This window comes from Mus musculus, chromosome 8 (genome assembly GCF_000001635.26).
Source record: "Mus musculus strain C57BL/6J chromosome 8, GRCm38.p6 C57BL/6J".
NCBI lineage: Eukaryota > Metazoa > Chordata > Mammalia > Rodentia > Muridae > Mus > Mus musculus.
In genome coordinates, this window is record NC_000074.6 from 77,686,958 (window position 1) to 77,707,747 (window position 20,790).

The 20,790-nt window shown below is 43.4% G+C and overlaps 1 protein-coding gene across 1 annotated transcript in view; it reads right to left on the reverse strand.

Annotated features, from left to right (window-relative positions):
- Ednra (endothelin receptor type A) overlaps positions 1–20,790 on the reverse strand; it is a 61,424-nt gene that overhangs the window by 23,929 nt on the left and 16,705 nt on the right. Inside the window, exon 3 of the mRNA NM_010332.2 lies at positions 2,112–2,239. Coding sequence (NP_034462.1) covers positions 2,112–2,239 — 128 coding nt within the window. The remainder of the gene's footprint in view (positions 1–2,111; positions 2,240–20,790) is intronic.

The following is a 20,790-nucleotide window of genomic DNA, read 5'->3' on the forward strand; positions in this document are numbered from 1 at the left end:
TCCTATATTGGAGCATAGAACCTTCACAGGACCAAGGGCCTCTCCTCCCACTGATGGCTGACTAGGCCGTCCTCTGCTACATATGCAGCTAGAGCCATGAGTCCCACTATGTGTTTTCTTTGATTGGTGGTTTAGTCCCAGGCAGCTCTGGGGGTACTGTGGATATTAGCCCAGAAGCTCAGAATACCCATGATACAATTTGCAAAACACATGAAACTCAAGATGAAGGAAGACCAAAGTGTGGATACTTTGATCCTTCTTAGAAGGGAGGACAAAATACCCATGGAAGGAGTTACAGAGACAAAGTTCAGAGCAGAGACTGAAGGAATGAATCCAGAGACTGCCCCACCTGGGGATCCATCCCATAAACAACCACCAAACCCAGACACTATTGCAGATGCCAACAAGCGCTAGCTGACAGGAGTCTGATAAAGCTGTCTCCTGAGAGGCTCTGCCAGTGACTGGTAAATACAGATGTGGATGCTCATAATCATCCATTGGATGAAGCACAGGATTCCCAATGAAGGAGCTAGAGAAAGTACCCAAGGAGCTGAAAGGGTTTGCAGCCCCATAGGTAGAAAGTCTATTCTAATTCCCATTCATTTAAAGATATTTTAAAATGAAATTCAAGTCGATGACTCTTAACAAAAAATTTTAAAATCAAGTATTTTAACACAAGTAAAAGTATTATGTTTAATATGTACCCTAAACACTGCAGTTGACTACATATAGTGGTCTTGAATCTGGGCCAGGTTGCTTCAGGCAATGTTACTGGCACTGTGTGGTGAGAACATGAATATACACACTGTAGAGTCCCTCTGTGTGAGCAGGCACACTGTAGAGTCCCTCTGTGTGGGCATGTGAGCAGGCACACTGTAGAGTCCCTCTGTGTGGGCTTGTGAGCATGCACACTGTAGAGTCCCTCTGTGTGAGCATGCACACTGTAGAGTCCCTCTGTGTGGGCATGTGAGCATGCACACTGTAGAGTCCCTCTGTGTGGGCATGTGAGCAGGCACACTGTAGAGTCCCTCTGTGTGGGCATGTGAGCAGGCACACTGTAGAGTCCCTCTGTGTGGGCATGTGAGCATGCACACTGTAGAGTCCCTCTGTGTGGGCATGTGAGCAGGCACACTGTAGAGTCCCTGTGTGTGGGCATGTGAGCAGGCACACTGTAGAGTCCCGCTGTGTGAGCAGGCACACTGTAGAGTCCCGCTGTGTGAGCATGCACACTGTAGAGTCCCTCTGTGTGGGCATGGGAGCAGGCACACTGTAGAGTCCCTCTGTGTGGGCATGTGAGCAGGCACACTGTAGAGTCCCGCTGTGGGCATGTGAGCAGGCACACTGTAGAGTCCCGCTGTGGGCATGGGAGCAGGCACACTGTAGAGTCCCGCTGTGTGTTCAGAACCAAGGCTGCAGCCAAGCCACCTGGAGCACCATGGGCGAGCACCATGGGCGAGCACCATGGGCGAGCAGCACAGCACACGTCGGGGCCGCTGTGCATTTGATTCTGAATGAAGTTTTGGTCGTCAAATGCTCAGAAACCGTTCCTGCTTCTTCTTTTGTCGTTGCTGGAGCTCCCCCCACCCCCCGCACCCACCCACGTGGGCTGCAACCCTCCCTTTAGGAAGCTCCCCCTTAAAGTCATTTGTGAGGTGTGTGGGTCTTTTAGAACTTGATACAGTTATTTTGTTGTCCACTTTTGAAAAATACAGAACATTTTAGGCACTTAAGGAAGTATAGTGAAAACCATAACAACTTTATACATTTATTGCTTGGCTCAAGCATTTGAAATAGAAATCAATGATGTTTTCCTTTTTTAAAGTAACAACAATACCAGTTTAAAGTCCAGGATTTGTATATCCTAGACCTCTTGTTTTCATCAAGTTTATTTTATCATTTTAATTTTTTTAATTGTCTTAAGGAAACCAGCTGTGTATCACTGGCCACATGTGCATACCGTGAAGAGTCTCAGATCAATACTAATTAGCAAATGGGCAAAGCAATGCTAAACAAAGGGTAGGAGGCAAGGCTGATAACGTCCCTCACTTTTCCTTCTGAGAAAAGTGATTTTTCCAAACCTCACTAAAGAGTAAAGGAAAGTGCCACATTACCTGTCCACACTGAGAGCACAGAGGTTCAAGACGGTGATGCCCACGGAGGACTTCTGCAGGAAGGGGAACAGCTTGCAGAGAAACACTCCAAAATCATTGTGGTCGAAAGGCCAGCGTCCTGCCAAGAGCTGCAAAGAGGAAATGAGGTAAGAAAAGGAGAGGCAAGCCTTGTGCAGCCTGCTCATATACCCAGTGTGAATGCATGACCACACCCTTATCTTTCAAGTCCCCACCCCACTTCTGAATAGGTTTTGTTTATTTATATTTATTTATTTAGCCTTTCTTCTATTTATTACATTTATTTATTGATTGATTGATTGATTGGATATTTTATTTATGTACTTTTCAAATGTTATCTCCTTTTCCCGTTTCCCCTTCAGAAACTCTCTATCCTATTCCCCTCCCCCTGCTTCTAAGAGGGTGCTCCCCTATCCACCCACCCACTCCCACCTCACTGCCCTGACATTCCCCATACACTGGGGCATCGAACCTTCACAGGACCAAGGGCCTCTCCTCCCACTGATGCCGACAAGGTCATCTTCTGCTACATATTCGGCTGGAGCCGTGGGTCCCTCCATGTGTACTTGTTGGTTGTGCTTCAGTCCCTGGGAGCTCTGGGGAGTCTGGCTGATTGATATTGTTGTTCTTCCTATGGAGCTGCAAACCCCTTTAGCTCCTTCAGTCCTTTCTCTAACTCCTCTATTGGGGACCCCATGCTCAGTCCAATGGTTGGCTGCAAGCATCTGCCTCTGTATTTGTCAGGCTCTGGCAGAGCTCCTCAGGAGACAGCTATATCAGGCTTCTGTCAGCAAGCACTTCTTGGCATCCTCAATAGTGTCTGGGTTTGGTGTCTGTATATGGGATGGATCTCCAAATGGGCGTGGGACAATCTCTGGATGGCCTTTCCTTCGGTCTCTGCTCCACTCTTTGTCCCTGTATTTTCTTTAGACAGGAGCTCCTCTGGGTTAAAAATTTGGGGATGAGTGGGTGGCCCCACCTCCCAACTGGGGGGCCATGCCTAACCTCTGGATATGGTCTCTACAGGTTCTCCCTCCCCTTTGTTGGTCATTTCAGCTAATCTCATCCCTGTTGAGTCCTGGGAGCCTCTTGCTTTCCTGGCATCTGGGATTTGGTGGTGGCTACAGCCAGTACCCCATCTCCCATTGCTACAGACCCTCGTTCAAATTCCTGACCCTCTGTATATCGTCCCTGTCTCCTCAAATACCTGATCCTGACCCCCTTCCCCCTTCCCTATTCCTCCCAAGTTTCTCCCACTCTCTGCTTCCCATGGGTATTTTTTACCCCCTTCTAAGAAGGACTAAAGCATCCACACATTGGTCTTCCTTCTTCTTGAGCTTCATGTGGTCTGTGAATTGTATCTTAGGTATTCTGAGTTTTTGGGCTAATATCCTCTTATCAGTGACTGCATACCATGTGTGTTCTTTTGTGACTGGGTTACCTCACTCAGAATGATATTTTCTAGTTCCATCCATTTGCTTGAGAATTTCATGAAGTCATTGTTTTTAATAGCTGAGTAGTACTCCATTGTGTAAATGTACCACATTTTCTGTATCCATTCCTCTGTTGAGGGACATCTGGGTTCTTTCCAACTTCTGGCTATTATAAATAAGGCTGCTATGAACATAGTGGAGCATGTGTCCTTATTACATGTTGGAACAGCTTTTGGGTATATGCCCAGGAGTGGTATAGCTGGGTCCTCAGGTAGTACCATGTCTAGTTTTCTGAGGAACTGTCAGACTGATTTCCAGAGTGGTTGTACCAGCTTGCAATCCCACCAGCAATGGAGGAGTGTTCCTCTTCCTCCACATTCTCTCCAGCATCTGCTGTCACCTGTTGCCTTCTTCTACATGCTAACTGCCAGTTGTGCCAGCATCATTTGTTGAAAATGCTGTCTTTTTTTCCCACTGGATGGTTTTAGCTCATTTGCCAAAGATCAAGTGACCATCTGTGTGTGGGCTCATTTCTGGATCTCTAATTATTCCATTGTTCCATCTACCTGTCTCTGTACCAACACCTGCAGTTTTTTATCACAATTGCTCTGTAGTACAGCTTGAGGTCAGGGATGGTGATTCCACCAGAAGTTCTTTTATTGTTGAGAATAGTTTTCGCTATCCTGGGTTTTTTGTTATTCCAAATGAATTTGCAAATTGCTCTTTCTAACTCAGTGAAGAATTGAGTTGGAATTTTGATGGAGATTGCACTGAATCTGTAGATTGCTTTTGGCAAGATGGTCATTTTTACTGTATTAATCCTGCCAATCCATGAGCATGGGAGATCTTTCCATCTTCTGAGGTCTTCTTCGATTTCTCTCTTCAGAGACTTGAAGTTCTTGTCATACTGAATAGGTTTTGAAAAAATGTTTTTCTTTGATCCAACCTTACCTTGCCTCTTCCTCATGTCACAATAAAAAGTCTTAATGGGCTTATCAAAATTTCCACATAAGCTATGCCAACAGGCTCTCCACTAACATGCAGCTCTGAGCGTTGACAATCTTCCTGAACTTCACAAATAATTTCTATGACTGTGTCTGGTGCAAGTCAAGGCACAAGGCACAATTTTGGGGGCAAATCACTCGAATCAAGACAAGCACTATGGTTTTTAGTGTCAACTTTCCACACATTAGAGTCAGTTGAGTGGGGCCTCAGCTGAGCAGCTGTCCTTTTGCCTTGATTGAGATGGAAGGCTCACTGCTACTGACACTTCCAGGTTGAGCCCCCAGACTTTAGAAAGGGTATTTTTCAGAATTCTTATCTTTTGCTAGTGCGGCCTTTCTTGTTTCCCTACCCCACCCCAGTGGGGCTGGCTTGCCCTGTGCTTGCTGCCTCTGCCAGGGGTCCAGCAGCACTCCAGGACTGTTACTGGCATCGAGCGCCAGAGGAGGGTTATGGAAGCAGCAGCCACATGCACTGGGTAACTACCTCTCATGGCCCCTAAGTCAGGGACTACTGTTCTGGGGCTGCTCTGACTGTTGAGGCCCCCAGACTCATGGACTGAGGAATGGGCGGGTTCTCAGCGTCCCAGGTGTGATTTGGCCATCATGGTTATTTCCTGTCTGCGTGGAGGCGGACAGTTCCTTCCCCATGCCCTGTCGTTGTAATATGCTGCCTTGCTACCAGCTCAAGGCAGTGAGTGAGGTGAACTGACCATAGGTTGCAACCTCTGAAACTGGGACCTCAGACTGTCGTCTTAGCCACCGTGACCTCAAGAAGGGCCTGCATGTTAATCTCGCTCTCCCAAGCACTATTAGGGTATGTGGTAAGCTGGCCTGGGAGATACTCCAGCTCCTTCTGTCTTAGAAATAACACAGGTATAGAAGAATTGTCATCATGGAAGCAAACAGTCTAACTCACAGATTTTTCTTTTTAAATCTCATTTGTTTATTTATTCTCTCTCTCTCTCCTCCCTCCCTACCTCCATTCCTTCCTTCCCCCTCTCTCCTACTCTTTTCTTTCATTATTTCAGCTTTCCTTGTTTCTTCCCCCCCCCCCTTTTTTTTGGGAAAACAGGTATTTCTTTCCTATTATTTACTAACACTTAAAATTAAAGCTACGCTGTTTTGAAATAGTAAACATAAGCTGTCTAATGCTTAGATAACAACAATCAAACAGTGAGTCTACCACAGCCTGGGATTCCTACCCAAAGGCCACCCTTGCTGATGGTGATGTTTCTTTCAGGAAACTTACATGTGCACACTTGGTCTTTTTTTTAAACCAATGGGAACATATATAAAAAATACTTTTAAGAGTTTACTGTGTTCTCATTTCTGGAGTAATTTTACGGAAAGCACTATTTCCTAAGCAGAAGGTCTTGTTTGTAAAAACATTTTGATGAAACAGTTTAAACCACATCTGATTAGTAGCTATGTAGGATGATCTCTAGACCATGGAAAAAAATAACTGCTGATTTTCTTTAATGTTAACTGCAGTGATGGATTCCATGACAGAATAAACAAACAGCTCTGACAAGTTGTCAAGTCAAACTGGCTCAAAGGGTCATTTTGGAGCACAAGGAATCAGGTTATTTTTATTGCCCTAAAAAGACCTGTGCTATGAGAACCTCGTGTTTACTCTCTTTGAAAAGCCCATGTGGTACCTGGTAGAGAGAGAGGGGGGAGGGGGAGGGAGAAGGAGAGGGGGAGGGGAAAGCAGCCCCATCACTAGAGTCATTGAGTATAACTCAGAAACTCAGGACCACACTTTCATGGTCTGAAAATGACAGCACAAGGCTCTGAGAGCATATTCACGCCATGTTTTACTTATTATTTCCATGGGATCAGTGTTCCAAAGTACCACTTCCAGGAAGTGGCAGCCGAGGGTACAAAGTTGGTTGTGTGCTATAGCCCTGCTTTGGATGAGAGGTGCATAGCTTCCTAAGAGGTTCAGGGAAGGCCTGGAGAGGACACACCCCACAGGGAAACCCTCATCTGTTTCCTGTTTCTCTAGAAGAGTTCAGAGGATCACTGAAGACAACCAAGGACCATCATCTAAGTGGGGGATGTTTGCCTAGTTCTAACTAATTGCCCAGTCAACATCACAAACCAACAGGCTGTTTCTTTCTTAAACCCGCTGGAAACAGATTTACCTACAAACTTGCACAATTTGCTGCCACACTGGGGCCTGTTTTCAGAATGGCTATGTCCCCAAGCTCCTTTCGTGTCTACAACTGTAGATTGCATTTCTGTGCAAAGTGGCACTTCATTCAGCATGTACAATGTCAGTGCTGCAGCTTTGGACCATGCCTGAGAACCAGAAAGCAAGGGAAAGTCTAGAGTTGGAGAGATGATATGAAATTATGCCATAATGATTTCTATTCATTGTAGGCAAACTAAGTCTCTGTTACAGGTTGACTGATTGCTACTTATCTCCAATGCTATGTGCTTAGGTTTTTTGTTTTTTGTTTTTTTTTTCTACTTGTTGCAGATTCAAGCTGATCAGCAGCAGCAACACTTCTGAGACAGAGGTCTCAATATTGGTTTTAAATAAAGATTATTAAGGGAGCTAGAAAAAAACCCCCAGCATTTAGAGTATAACCCATAACCCTTTGCTGATCAACTAGGGGTAATGTGGCTTTGGAGGATAGGTGACAACATTGGAATCTCCTGGGTATTAAGGATTAGGAGGGGTGGTCCTGGCATCTGGGGTGTTGCTAATATCTTTCAAGGCTAATATCCCCCCAAATAGCCACCAGGAGGCAAGATGTTAATGCTGCAAGATGTTAATGGTTGAAACACACCATCCCTGAGACTACACCAGAATTTCAGAGGACATATGTAGAAAGAGAAGATGGGTGGGGTGAGGGTGGGGTTAGCAGCCAAAGAGCAGCATCAGAGGCACCCGAGGGCTCCTGACAACGCTGATTGGATTGTGTCTTCAGAGCTTGTTCCTCATGCTCTGAGGTTGGGCCTAAGAATTGGCATTCCTAACAAACTGCCAAGAGGCTCTGATGCTGCTTTGAGAACCATTACTCTAGAGGCACCATGAGCAATGAGCATAAGAGCTGGTGGCCAGTTAGACCTGGATGAGCAGGAAACAAATGAACAAAAACCAAAGCCCCCAAACCAAGCAAGCAAGCAAGCACACAGTCTATCCATGAGGGAGAACCCAGCACAATAGTTTGGGACTGGGCAGCAGGTGTATCTCAGCTTTCATGTCCTTCACTGCCCTGAGACATCAGCACAGAGAGACTTAGCAAACCAGTAAGAATTCTAGTGTCCGGGCCTCACTGGCTTGATGCTATTTGCTCATTCCCTAAATTCAGGCTGCTGTGTGACCGACCGAGGGTAAACTACCTAACCTGTCTGAACCCTCTGTCTGTGCTCTTCCAATGGGGGTAGTCTCACACCTGCCACAATGGTGTGAAGGTCCCTTGAGAGGCTCACGAAGGACAATGTGAGAATCCTGCCAACGGAACACATACCATGATTGTTATCTTGGTTTGCGATAATTTGTAAACCCAAGTTGAAAGGTGTGCACCATTTACGTACGACTTTGATGAGAACAATGTGAATAACTGCACCAGGGTTTTCCTGTTCCAGATGCAGCTTCTTACTCTCATCACGCTGATGTTGTTTCTGTCCTTGTCCCCACATCTTAAAACTGTACACAGAGAACCAGCAGCAGGCTTTCCTTTGTCCTGATTCCCTCCACCACTCTGGGAAGGCCCAGCGATTTTTCCTTTTTGTCTCACTCTGCCCAACCCAGACAAGAATGATTTATGAATATAGTCTGCAATAGCTAAAAACATTCACTTCCCTGGAACATGCTTGGTTGTGGGTCACTTGGAACTAGATAGATACCAGTCTTCAAAGAGCAGGGTTCTGACATTTTTCCCTCCCCTTCCCCTCTCCCTTCACCCCCTCCCCTCCCTTCCCCTTCTCCTCCCCTTCTCCTCCCTTTCCCCTCCCCTCCCCTTTCCTTCCTTTTCCCCTCCCCCTCCTCTTCCCCTCCCCTCCCCCTCCCCTTTCCCTCCCTTGCTCTCCCTTTCCCCTCCCTTTCCCCCTCCCCTCCCTTCCCCTCCTTGCTTTGTTATTCTCTCCCTCCATTCTTGGAGAGAGGTGGGATATACAAGTTGTAGAAAAGAAGAATACATGCCCACCAGTGCAGGCTGAGGTGATTACAAAACCCGAGACACTCAGCCAATGGCTTTTAGTGAGAGCGTGAGTTCTGGCTATTGCAGACCTCCAGGATGTTATGAAGTCAGTCATGTTCCTGAGGCGAACGGCTCTGCTCCTCCCTCTGCTCTGCTCTAATTGCCTCAGGACTGAGGCAAAGCTTTCATACAACTGGCTTCTGTGCCAGGCTCCTCTGGCCTCCTGAACAGGCCAAGAACTCGTAGTGTGTGACATTCAGAGAAGGAGCACAACTGTTTTGGCCTGACTGTGTGTCTGCTGGCCTGACTGTGTGCCCTCTCAGTGACACAGGGGACAGAGGAAGCTTTGTGTCAACTATGGACCTGATCTGGCACACCATCTTTCTGATCCATGACTTAGGGACTCTGGATTACTCCTCTGTCTTCTCGTGTCTTCTATAAATGATGAGCGCTACAGTAGCTGTCTCAAATGGCTAGTTATCACAAGCAGCATTGGAGATGATGCATAAAGAGAGCTTAGCACAAAGAACGGTCTAGAGATGTGAACTGCAGCCACGGATGACTTATGGCTAACTCTGTCTCTTGGCCTTATTTTGCTAAGGAGGTTAGCTTCTGTCACTGTGAAAAATATCCGAGAGAACAAATGAAATGGAAAAGCTTATGGTGGCTCACAGTTTCAGAGGTCTGTGACTGCTCAGCCTCATTGACTTTGGGCCTAAGGTGAAGCAACATTTCACGACAGGGGAATGTGCTGGAGCAAGTTGCTCATGTCATAGAAGCCATGACACAGACAGGAAGAGGTGGGGCCAAAGTTACAGAGTCATCTTTGAGGGCATGCCCCCAATGGTCTAACTGATTTCTAATAGATTTTTACTGTAGAGGGTCTACCACATGATGGGTGCCATGGGGACTAAGCAGTTAATGCCGTTGAGGTACATTTAAGATCCAAACTAGAGCAGATGGTAAAAAAAAAAAAAAAAAAAAAAAACACTTGGCAGGTACAGGGTGGCGGCAGCCCTCACAGAAACAAGGACCCCCATCTTAAGGAATTTACTGTCTAGAAGACACCCAAAGCTCTAAGCTTCTCACCAGAACCTTAGCAGAAGGAGACACCATGTGGTTTTACCACCACTAATGCACACCCTGTTTCTCAGTGTAGACTACAGATAAAAGACTATCCGCACCATGTGGCTGATGTCTTTTTTTTTTGTTTGTTTGTTTTGTTTTTTGTTTTTTGGAGACAGGGTTTCTCTGTATACCCCTGACTGTCCTGGAACTCACTCTGTAGACCAGGCTGGCCTCGAAATTCAGAAATTCGCCTGCCTTTGCCTCCCAAGTGCTGGGATTAAAGGCATGCGCCACCATGCCCGGTCCATGGCTGATGTCTTAAATGAGTTGCTAGGACAAATGAGTCCTATGGGGTTGACACACAGCATACAGCAAGGGCAAACGTTGGTCCTGCAATAGCAGATGCTGAGGACTTGCCTTATTCCTCCAACTTGTGTTGGAAAGCATGGAATTGCTGCCACTATTTTAATTTATCCTTTATTTCTGAATATTTAGTGTATCAGGGTTTTTTTTTTTTTTTTGTTTTGTTTTGTTTTTTTGGCTGAGGCCTTCAATTTCTGGAATCTAAAACACATAGATATTATTAATAACCAAGAAGGAAGAGAGAATAAAACAGAAAGAAAATATTTTTTAAAGACAGACCCAGTGTTGGATGTGGTGGCCCCAGCACTTGGGAGGCAGAGAGGCAGGCAGATCTCCATGACTTTGAGGCCAGCCTGGTCTACAGCAGGAAAGCCAGGGCTATATAGTGAAACAAAACAAAACAAAACAAATACAAAATGGAGAAAACAATACAAAACAAAACCCATGGAGTGTCCCTGGGTTTCTTGTCACTCAGCTTCAGGCACCGGAGGGGTGGGTACCAGAATGTTTCCTTGAAAAACTGATTCAAAGAAACTGATCCAGAAATAAAGGACCCAGTCTTCCTAGTTCGGAAGTTCCTAGTTCCTACATAAAATCAAAAGATCATTGGATGGAAAGAGTGTAATTTCAAAGCAGAAAACGAAGATGTCAGTATTGAAATTTTGCTATCCTGCAGCTAATCCATGGGTTGGTATTTAGAGGGTTGGTTTATTACAGATTCATGTTGCAGAGTGGTCCCTGACTTTGTCTGGATGGAGAAAGAATCTCATGTTGTGACGGGGTGCCTGTGATCTGGAATAAAGGGTGAGCAGAGTTCTCGGCAGGAAATAAGGACATGGAGCAAGGCCTAAAACCTCGTGGAAAACCTTAGACTTTATCTTAATCACAAGTCCATGATTAAAGTCTGTGATGGCAGAGATACCCAGTGTAGAGTTAGGCAGTCATCTCTCAAAACGTATCAGTGACAATGGTGGCAATCAGGAAAAATAGAAGCCAGGCATCATGTTTGAAACCAGGCGGCTGAGGCACTGATTTAATGTGCAAATTCTTTAGGGCTTGAGTTAGCTCCCATTGTAGAGTGTGCCATGTGGTCACAATTATCTTGTGTGTATGTGGACACAACGAGCCTGTAAGGATTTTGTATGCGGCGTAAGGAGAATGATGTCGTATGTGTGCTGAGGAGGAGAACCACTGGTGCTGCGGCTGATGTGTTGTGTATTGAACAGCAGAAGTTCATTAGAGAATAAAATCGCACGGTTCTAAAGGCAGAGGCATAAATTAGAACGAACAATTCAAGAGGACTTTGTTACTAAGTGACCATGAGCAAGTGATATGTGTTTTAACATGTTTCCTGGTTAAGCTTCAGGAACCTGATTAAAAGCTATGTGCAGAATACAGAATGTCAGAGGCACTAAAGGCCCTCTTAACACCAAGGGAGGAGGAGGGTGGAAACCTGGCTTCGAGCTCCAGCCCCAGCTGAAGTCTTTGAGTCTTTGTCCTTCCAGTTACAGAAAGAAAGAAAGAAAGAGAGAAAGAAAGAAAGAAAGAAAGAAAGAAAGAAAGAAACAAACAAACAAACAAACAAACAAACAAAATAAATGCTGGGCTGGATTCAGACACTCCTTCAAATTCTCAGCAAGCTCTTAAACCATGTTAGTTCCATGTCCCATAGGCATAGGTTCCTCCAAAACTACGTCACTCCTATTAGCCAGCCCACTCTCCTCTCCCTAAACCCCCCAGCCTCAGTTGCTCTTTAATCCTTCCCACCAACTGTGATAGTTTCTTATTCCTCTGTTTTCTCCTCTCCCCAAAGAACCCAGGTTGTCAGAACTTGGAAAATGCCCCAGATGGAGCCAGAAGACAGTATGTTTTGAATGTGTGAAGGCTATTTTATGACTTTCAAAGGGAAAGCTAAACCATACTGTAAATTAACTCAGTAGGCTATACACATCAAAATGTAAATATTATAGTGACTTGAAAGAAAATTTCAATTATTAATTTTAGGCTCCTAGTCAAGGATCTGTTATATACCATTACACCTTTTTAAAGTTTTGAAAATGAGTTCTATGTTTTATTTGTATCCTTGGGAAATAACAAGGTTATACTGGTCAGGGCCAGTGCAACCTGACTGCAGCCTTCAAGCTCTGAGTCTGAATCTTCTAATCTTCCGGCTGGCCAAGACTGGGGATGGTAGTGCTGGATGCATTTTTTGATATTACATCTCAAATAGGCCAACATTTAGAAGATCTATATGAATCATTTTTTTCTTTCCGACTGGCAGGTGATACAAAGCCATGTGCTTCTACAGATCCATCTTTAGTGCATCATATCTGGAAAGCTAATTAGCAGTTTCTCAGGCCGTAATGTCAGAGCCAATCTTTAAACATCGCCAATGACAGTCACATACCAAGGAATAGTCATAATTATATGAAAAAGCTATCAATGTTCTCTTTTTTCCTTTAACTACTTCTTGGTGGGAAGCCAGATGTGGTCATGTATTTAAACCATAAAAATGGAATACAGCAGATCCAACCTGGAATAGGAGAATTCACTTGTATTTACTTGTAATATGGTACATAACAATAGTCATAAACTAGTTGTTTAATATTTGTGTGTCTGTGTGTGAATATGCACACGTGTAGGTAGGCAGTTGAGGAGGCCAGAAGAAGGGGCCAGATCCCCTGAGCTGGAGTTCCAGACAGTTGTGAGCTGTCTGAGGTGGATGCTGGAATCTGAACTCAGGTGCTCTAAGAGCAATGAGCACTTTTAACTGTTGAGCCATCTCTCCAGCCCCTTCAACAACTGGTAAAAACACAAAGGTCCTGAGACTAAAATGTTAGAGAAAATAAGTCTAGATGCCTATTCTTTTTTATATTTTTATTGATGTGTGTATATTTCTGTATATACATCTGCGAGTATATGTATGTGTATGGTATGTGTGTGTGTGTTTATGGTGTGTGGTATAGGGTGTATGGGGTGTGTGTGTTTAGTATATGTTTGTGATGTGTATGGTGTGGCCTGTATGGATGTATGGAGCATGTGTGTATGTGTTTATGGTGTGTGTAGTGTGTGCATGGTGTATGTTTCTGGTCTGTCTATCAGAAGATGACTTGCTGAAGTTGGTTCCTTCTTTCACCATGTGGGTTCCTATTGTCAGACTCAGGTCATTAGGCTTGGTGGGAAGTGCCTTTATCCACTCAGTCATCTTGCTGGCTCTCAAGATTCTTAATAATGAGAGTACTCAGAAAGATAGACACGCTATATAACTTATTCAAGATTACATAAATACTTTGGCAATATTTTATTTTCTTTGTTGTTACAGTAAGAAAACTATCTTACAGTCTTAATTGAAAATTTGCCGTCACTACTTCTTTGAACATGGTTACAGTCTCCAGCCTCCACTAACTTTTTTTTTTTTTTTTTTTTTTTTTGATGTAAAAGCATGAGGTAGTTTAATGATGGAGCTCTGGGCCAACACGTATCTCCCGCAGGAGACAGAGGTGTTGACCACATGGTGGAGCCATAATGGCGGAGCTCCGGTTCGAAACGTATCTCACGCAGGAGACAGTGGTTTCGACCCCAAGGCTTGGAAGCTAGGGTCTTTTATAGAAAAGGGGTGGGGCTGGGGGAGGAATTGGTGTGGTTTCACATGATTGGTCCATTTAAACATCAACAGACTGTCAGAAGGGCGGGAGATAGGGAGGCACCAGGCCAGTCAGGACATTTAATGATGGGCCTGCCCGGGCATGTCCTGGCCTGTTTTGCTATGTTCTCAGCCCCTGGTTTCAAAGCTCACAAACAACTTTTTGGGCTATTTGACATACATTACATGAATCACAGGTCTCAAGTTTTATTTCCTTTCATTCCCCTCTTCTTCTACTAAGTAATTTTAATCTTAGAATTTCAGAAGTATATATCTCTATGTGGAGAATAGAAATCATAACATGGGCCAAAGGTTAAGAACAAAAACAGAATAAGAAGGAATAGTAAAAAGAACTAGGCAGGGACCCTTCTAGTGAGGCTTGAGGGTCTGGTCATGATGTAGGTGTACGTGGATCAGATCTCTGGCTGGAACTGGTGAGATGTCTTTTGTGGTACCCGGCTCGTTCGCTGTAGCCAATTGTGACCAGCCTTCTTTTTGCACCACCTGCAAGCCTTTTAACTTAGCATACAGATTATTATTACAACAACATGTAGGTTTAAACTCCACAAACTTTCAACAGGACAATCTGAAGTGGGCCGTGAAGGGAGAGACGTAGGGGTGGCTTACTAAGGCAGTCAAGACTTTGGGCTCACGGATGCAGAGGTCTCTGCATGGGAACAGAAGGCTTTTCCTTGTCATATTTTGTTTCCTGAGGTCTGTGCTTGCTCTGGGCCTCAGTGTACCCAGGGAGTGAGGGCACAGCACATTGGGGGAGGGCACAGCACATCAGGCTTCTTGTCACGTAGTTTGGTGAGATCCAGAGTCAGGCTAGTCATGGTACTCCGAGTACTCATGGCTACTACATGACATCAGCCATAACCTGTTACCATAGGTGACAAAGAGTCTCTACAGTTCCTTGTTAGTCTTCCATTCCTGCCTGGTCCTGGCCCAGCCACCAGGAGGGTCTGCACTGGGTTTTGATACTGGCTTCTGGGATTTTCAATGATCTCTGTCAAAAATGTAAGTGACAACTGCTTGGGAGATAGTTGCTACAATTCACAAAGAGGTTTACGGGGAAAAAAAGCCTAAATTTTATCTCTAGTGTGCACACACACCTTATTTCCAACCCGAAATTAAAAATCTCTTCAAGGAAGATGGAAGTAATTGGGTTCCATTCTGAACATTTTTGTGATATGCAGTAGGTTGGAAAATGTGCCAAAGATGCTTTTTCTAATAACAATAATCTAGTATGAGGACAAATGGATTTGACAATTCTTAGGTGAATGAATTCTGAAGGAACAAGTGTGTAGAATTCCCTGACTCAGAATGCACATCACTGATTCCCCCAGAGTAGGAAATGTTTGCTGTTATACTATATTTTCTTGAATTAGTATCTTCTTCATTTTCAAGTGTAAGTAAATGACATGTTGAGTGTTTTGTTCTAAGATCCAATATATTTCCCCAAATTATTACAACTTATTTTACTATTTTTACAAGCAACACTAGTGTGTGTGTGTGTGTGTGTGTGTGAGAGAGAGAGAGAGAGAGAGAGAGAGAGAGAGAGAGAGAGAGAGAGAGAGAGAGAGAGAGAGAGAAATGGTACAATTCACATGTGGAATTCAGAGAGCAAGACTTTGTCTCACATCCTGCTTAAGACAAGGTTTCTTTGTTGTGTCTCTGCTGTGTATGCCAGACTAATGGGCCTACAGGTCCCAGAGATCTTCCTGTTCCTCTTCCCAACACATCCTGTGAGCACCAGGCTTACAGATGTACGCTGCTGTGTCTGGCTTTAATGTGGGTTCTGAGAATTCCAACTCAGACCCTCACACTTGTGGTGTCTTACTCACTGGCCTATATTCCCAATACTTTTCTTGGTATTGAAAAAAGGCAAAACAAATAGAGTTTAGGAAACAGAGACCCTTTCCATTCTAGTGGAGTGCAAGAAAGTGTAACTATTAGGGAGACAGCTGCCAAAAGCAATTTGTGTAGTAACCCTTGGTTTCAGGAATCCTGGGAGGAAACTTCCCATATAGTCATCCTACCCATACTGATAAGTAGGACATACATATACATATATATAGCCATAGTATTGTCTGTTAAAGGAAAAGACTGGGACAAAGGATTATATAAACTATGATGTTCTCTAATGCTGGGGAAGTATGGAACTAAAAGGAATAAAGTAGGATGTATATATTCTCAAAGATCTCTGAGATATAATGACACATGAAAAGACCAAGATGCTGAATATTAAGAAACAGGTATACAGAATGGTACAAGTATGGGGTAGTTTAACTAACAAACAAACAAACTAAAAAACAGGACAGCCACACATGGTACTCATACCAAAAATCTTAGCACTAGGGAAGCTAAAGCAGGAGAATTACCATGAGTTCAAGTCAAGCCTAATATAAGTCTAGAGTAAGACCCCATGACAAACAAAACAAAAATAAACAAAGTCAACAACAAAAAAACTCCTACAGTAACTGCATAAAAACAACAGAAATGAGGAGACTGGTTTCTTTTCAATGTACATACCATTTTCTCATGTGTGTGTGTGTGTGTGTGTGTGTGTGTGTGTATTCCTTATTTTTCTTTTAAAAAGAAAATTAGAATTTTCTCTAAAAATTGTATTGAATGAGAAGACAAAAATGCACAAGAGAGCATCTGCTAGCAGAAGAGGAAGTGCCCCTGCGAGGCATGGCCTTCACAGAGAAGGGGATTCTGAACAAAACGTGGGCTTGGACCAATCACAGACCTAAACTGCAGTCTAGTGGCAAATACTGTCTTCATCAGCTATCCAACAATTCTGGCACAGAAAGAACTTTTTATCAGATTCTGTTAGTTCCAGAATCTGGTTTCTCCTCTGAGATTTTGCAAGGAAACTAGATGTCCTCACTTTAGACAGTTCACTAGTGCCCTGCAAGCAAGGAAGGAATTTCAAATTCACAGGAGACACAGAGGAGTGACAACTGGAGGCTGACTGCATTACTTCACTTGCAAGTACGACTGTGATGGTTTGAGAATGACTCCCATAGGCTCATTATATATGCATGTATATGTATGTGTGTGTATGTGTATACATGTATATGTATACATAAATATACATATATGTATATATATATACACACAGTACAGTGTAGACATATGTGTATATACATACTTACATATAATTTTAAAATATTATTTACCTTTTAAAAAATGTGACCATCTTCCCAGCTCCAGACTCATTTATTTGAATGTCTGCTCCCCAGTTGATGGAACTGGAACTGATTGGGAAGGATTGGTAGGTGTGGTCTTGTTGGAGGAGGTGTGTCACTGGGTGGGTTTTGAGGTGTGCAAAAGCCCAAGCCAGGCCCAGTTTTTCTCTGCCTTTTACTTGTAGATTAAGATGTCAACTCTCAGCTACTGCTCCAGCGCCTGCTTGCCTGCTGCCATGTTCCCCGCTATGATGTCATGGACTTATGACATCTAAACTGTAAGTCCCACATAAACTTTCTTCTCCAAGTTGCCTTTGTCTTGGTGTCTCATCACAATAGGAAAGTAACTAAGGCAAGGGTTGATTGGAATGGCCGCCTCCGTGACCATTATAAATGTGACTTAGTTAGTTATATGCAGCTGGAACCATGTGTGTCAACTCTCACACCCCACACCTGACCTTCTGCAAACCCACACGGGCTGCTTCTGAGTGCTGGCATCTCAGAGATGAGTTCTAGGATCTGTATCTGACTCTGCTCTTCCCTCCATCCCCTGTAGATTCCCTCCCTTCTCCCCAATGGTCTAAGGTCTGTGTATAGAGAGAACATCACCATCAGGGAATTCCAAACAAATGGAACACAGGGCTTTGTTTCTCACCTCCACTCCCTGTCCCTTTTGTCTGTCACTCAGCCTCCTCACAGCCCTGTAACTAGTCCCTGACCTTCTCAACACTGGTGGAAGAAAACTCACTTCTTTTAATTATGACCAAGTAATTTAATTGGCCCACCTGAAAAAATATGAAGTATAGCGATTCTCATATCGAGTGCTTCAAAGTCTGTGCAATTTTCATCCTTTAAGAGCTTCAGGGACTAATTACTGTTGAGCATGAAGCTTCCCCAAAGATCAAGGGCCGTTCTTCTCCTCCTTTTCTCCTTACCTGAATCATGGATGCCCACCTAAAACCCTGGCCATCTGGTGTGCCGCTCTCCCAATTACTTGAAATAAACACAGCTAAGCACTTGACAAAGAGCTGAAAACTCATTCAATCTTGGCGAGAAAAGCAGTGACTAAATGTATCTCAAGATACTTCCGTTTACTATGTGGCAAGCATTTTGAGAGACTGGCTTTGTGGAGGCTGTGATATAAATTTTGCTGGTGGTTAAAAAAGAATTTTTCTTTCATAGTCATGCTAATTTTTTTTTTTTTTTTTTTTTTTTTTTTTACAATTTAGAAAGTTTCTTCTCCTAATCTTCTTGGACGTGGTCATCTTGCATGTAGTGTGTGTGACCAGACCACAGATAAATGTAGCCATTTTACCTAGAAACTGGCAGACTTGGGGCATATCATTTTACAAAAATAATCTCAGAGAGATGGTCTGGAGAACCTCACCAACCCAGCTCTGACGGCTTGAAAATGTGATTTCTGTAACCAGTGCTTCTTAATCGGCATGTCACAGTGTGCCTTACCGCTCACACGGAATGCTGCTTCATATCTCAGTAGTGGGGAATACTGAAGCCAAACTTTCCTTCTTTCTGTATATTTTGAGATTAATTTGACTGTTTGAAATTTTTAGCCTGATCTATTATTCTAGGAGAAAGAAATGTTTTCAGAGAGATGTTTTATAGGTGTTTTACATTTAAAAAGTAGTAATTTTTTGTGTGTCCTATGATTTCAAAAAGTTCAACAAGCCAGGTAGCCGTTAGTGCTAGTACTTGGGAGGGAGAGGAAGTCGTACCTCTGTGTCTTAGAAGACAGCCTGGTCTACGAAGTGAGTTCCAGGCTAGACAGAACTATGAAATGAGGCCTTGTCTCAAACAAACAAACGAACAGATAAACAAACAAGATTCTAAAGCTCCCAGAGACTCTAACTCTAACACTCGCCTGTATCAACAGGGAATCTGTGTGAGTTGAAGTCATGGCTCCCCTCAGTCTCCCTCTCTTTTCTAAGATGCTTAGCCAGTGTGTGAGTTGATTTAGAAATTATACAGACAGAGAGAAATAACAGATTTTCTTGAAAGGTCAAGAAGTGTAATGGGCAGTTTATAATAGGCTACATGTGTGTGTAAGATTTTGAATCAGAAAAAGAATTCTACTTAGCAAATTCTGCCTCATTTATAGTTTAGCACCATGTTCTGATATAGCACTCCAAACTTCTTAATTATGAAGAATTATGTTAAAAGTGTCCATTTAGTATATACCTATATATATATATATATATATATATATATATATATATATATATATATATATGTACACATGCAATGGCCATGCATATATGTGTGCACAAGAGTGCATGTGAGAATGTATACAGAGCTACTTCTCATTATAGCTGAAAGCTATTTCAGTGCCTATTCACAGTATGAGATGCTATCTGACAATGTGAACAAACGAGCTACAACCCAACACCACAGTGTGGATGACTTTCTGGAGTATGACACTGAGATAAAGCGACCAGGCACAAAATAGGTCACATGATTGGAATCCATAGAAACAAAAAGACATGCCCACACTGTTAAAAGTCAGGAGAGTTTGGATGGTGACTGGGGATGTCTGGGTTATAGCCATGTGCAGGTGCCTACTTTGTGGAATCCAAGAGCCATTACTGAGCACATTTTCAGTATTTATTCTGCTACAGGATGTCTAGCTTAAATTATGGTGCTTAACTGATGGGACACTACTGTAATTTTTATAGGGTTGGCTTATATAAGCAAATAAAAAAATCCGTGGAAATAGTTGGGGAAAGACCCTTTAAAAGAAAGAATGCCAGTAGATTCTAGACATAAATATTCCTGTGAGCAAAATCCTTACTGGGATCAGTCAGGTCCTTTTTTTTTTTTTGGTACATTCTGCAAAATTCCTTTATCCGACATAATGCATATATGATGCGGAGGTATGACATTCCATACTTGGAAAACAGGCATGCAGCCATCCAATGGTTTTGGGCAGTGTGAGCATGCTCAGGACTTTTATTGTTAAAATTAGGGACAAATAATAAAATTCTCCATTAGTTTGATTCAGTGGAACTATTTTGTTACAGGTATACTTTATCATAAACCCTATAAGAGTGGGGAACTTCACCCCGTTGTTCAAAGTTAAGCAAAATAAGCTATGACAAGGTAAGCACAGTGCTTTGTCTGGTTAGAATCTGGAAAATAATGATCTCAGATGAAGTCAGGGACAGAAGAGTGGTTATCAGGAAGTGGGGGAGGCGGGGAACCAAGGAAGAGTTAAAGGGCACAGAGGGCATGGGAACGAGCAACTTGTGATGTTGTGTTGGGCATAAGGGCAGCTGACACCATATAACTGTGGGCTTCAAGTGAGAGGCAGTGCTGCAGGTACACACGAATGGTGATGGATGCAGGCAATGGGATCCAACCATCACACAGTGTATGCGGGTAGGTACCGAAGCGCCTCTCCACTGTGTCCAGGCATACAGGGACCACATGACAATGTAAAAGCTCAGAACTTTTGATTTTATCTTAATAATCAGTTTAGACATTTCCCTACCCTTTGCTTGTAAAAAATTTCTCCATTTTCCTTTAAATTCCTTTAAATGCATCTCATAAGTCTAAGGAAAGGAGTCAGCACAGACGATGTTCAGTTCTGTCAGCCCAGCAGGGTGTTTCAATCTCAGCTGAGGTTATGGGTGAGCCACAGTCACCCACACTTCTGCATTGTGTCTAGGGACGAGCTGCCTAGCCTTTCGGCTGCTAAATGGAACATTATAAGATGTTAGCTTGGCCACAAGTTTTCCACTGAGAATGATGTTTCTAGTCAAGAATCCATCCAAGAACTTAACCT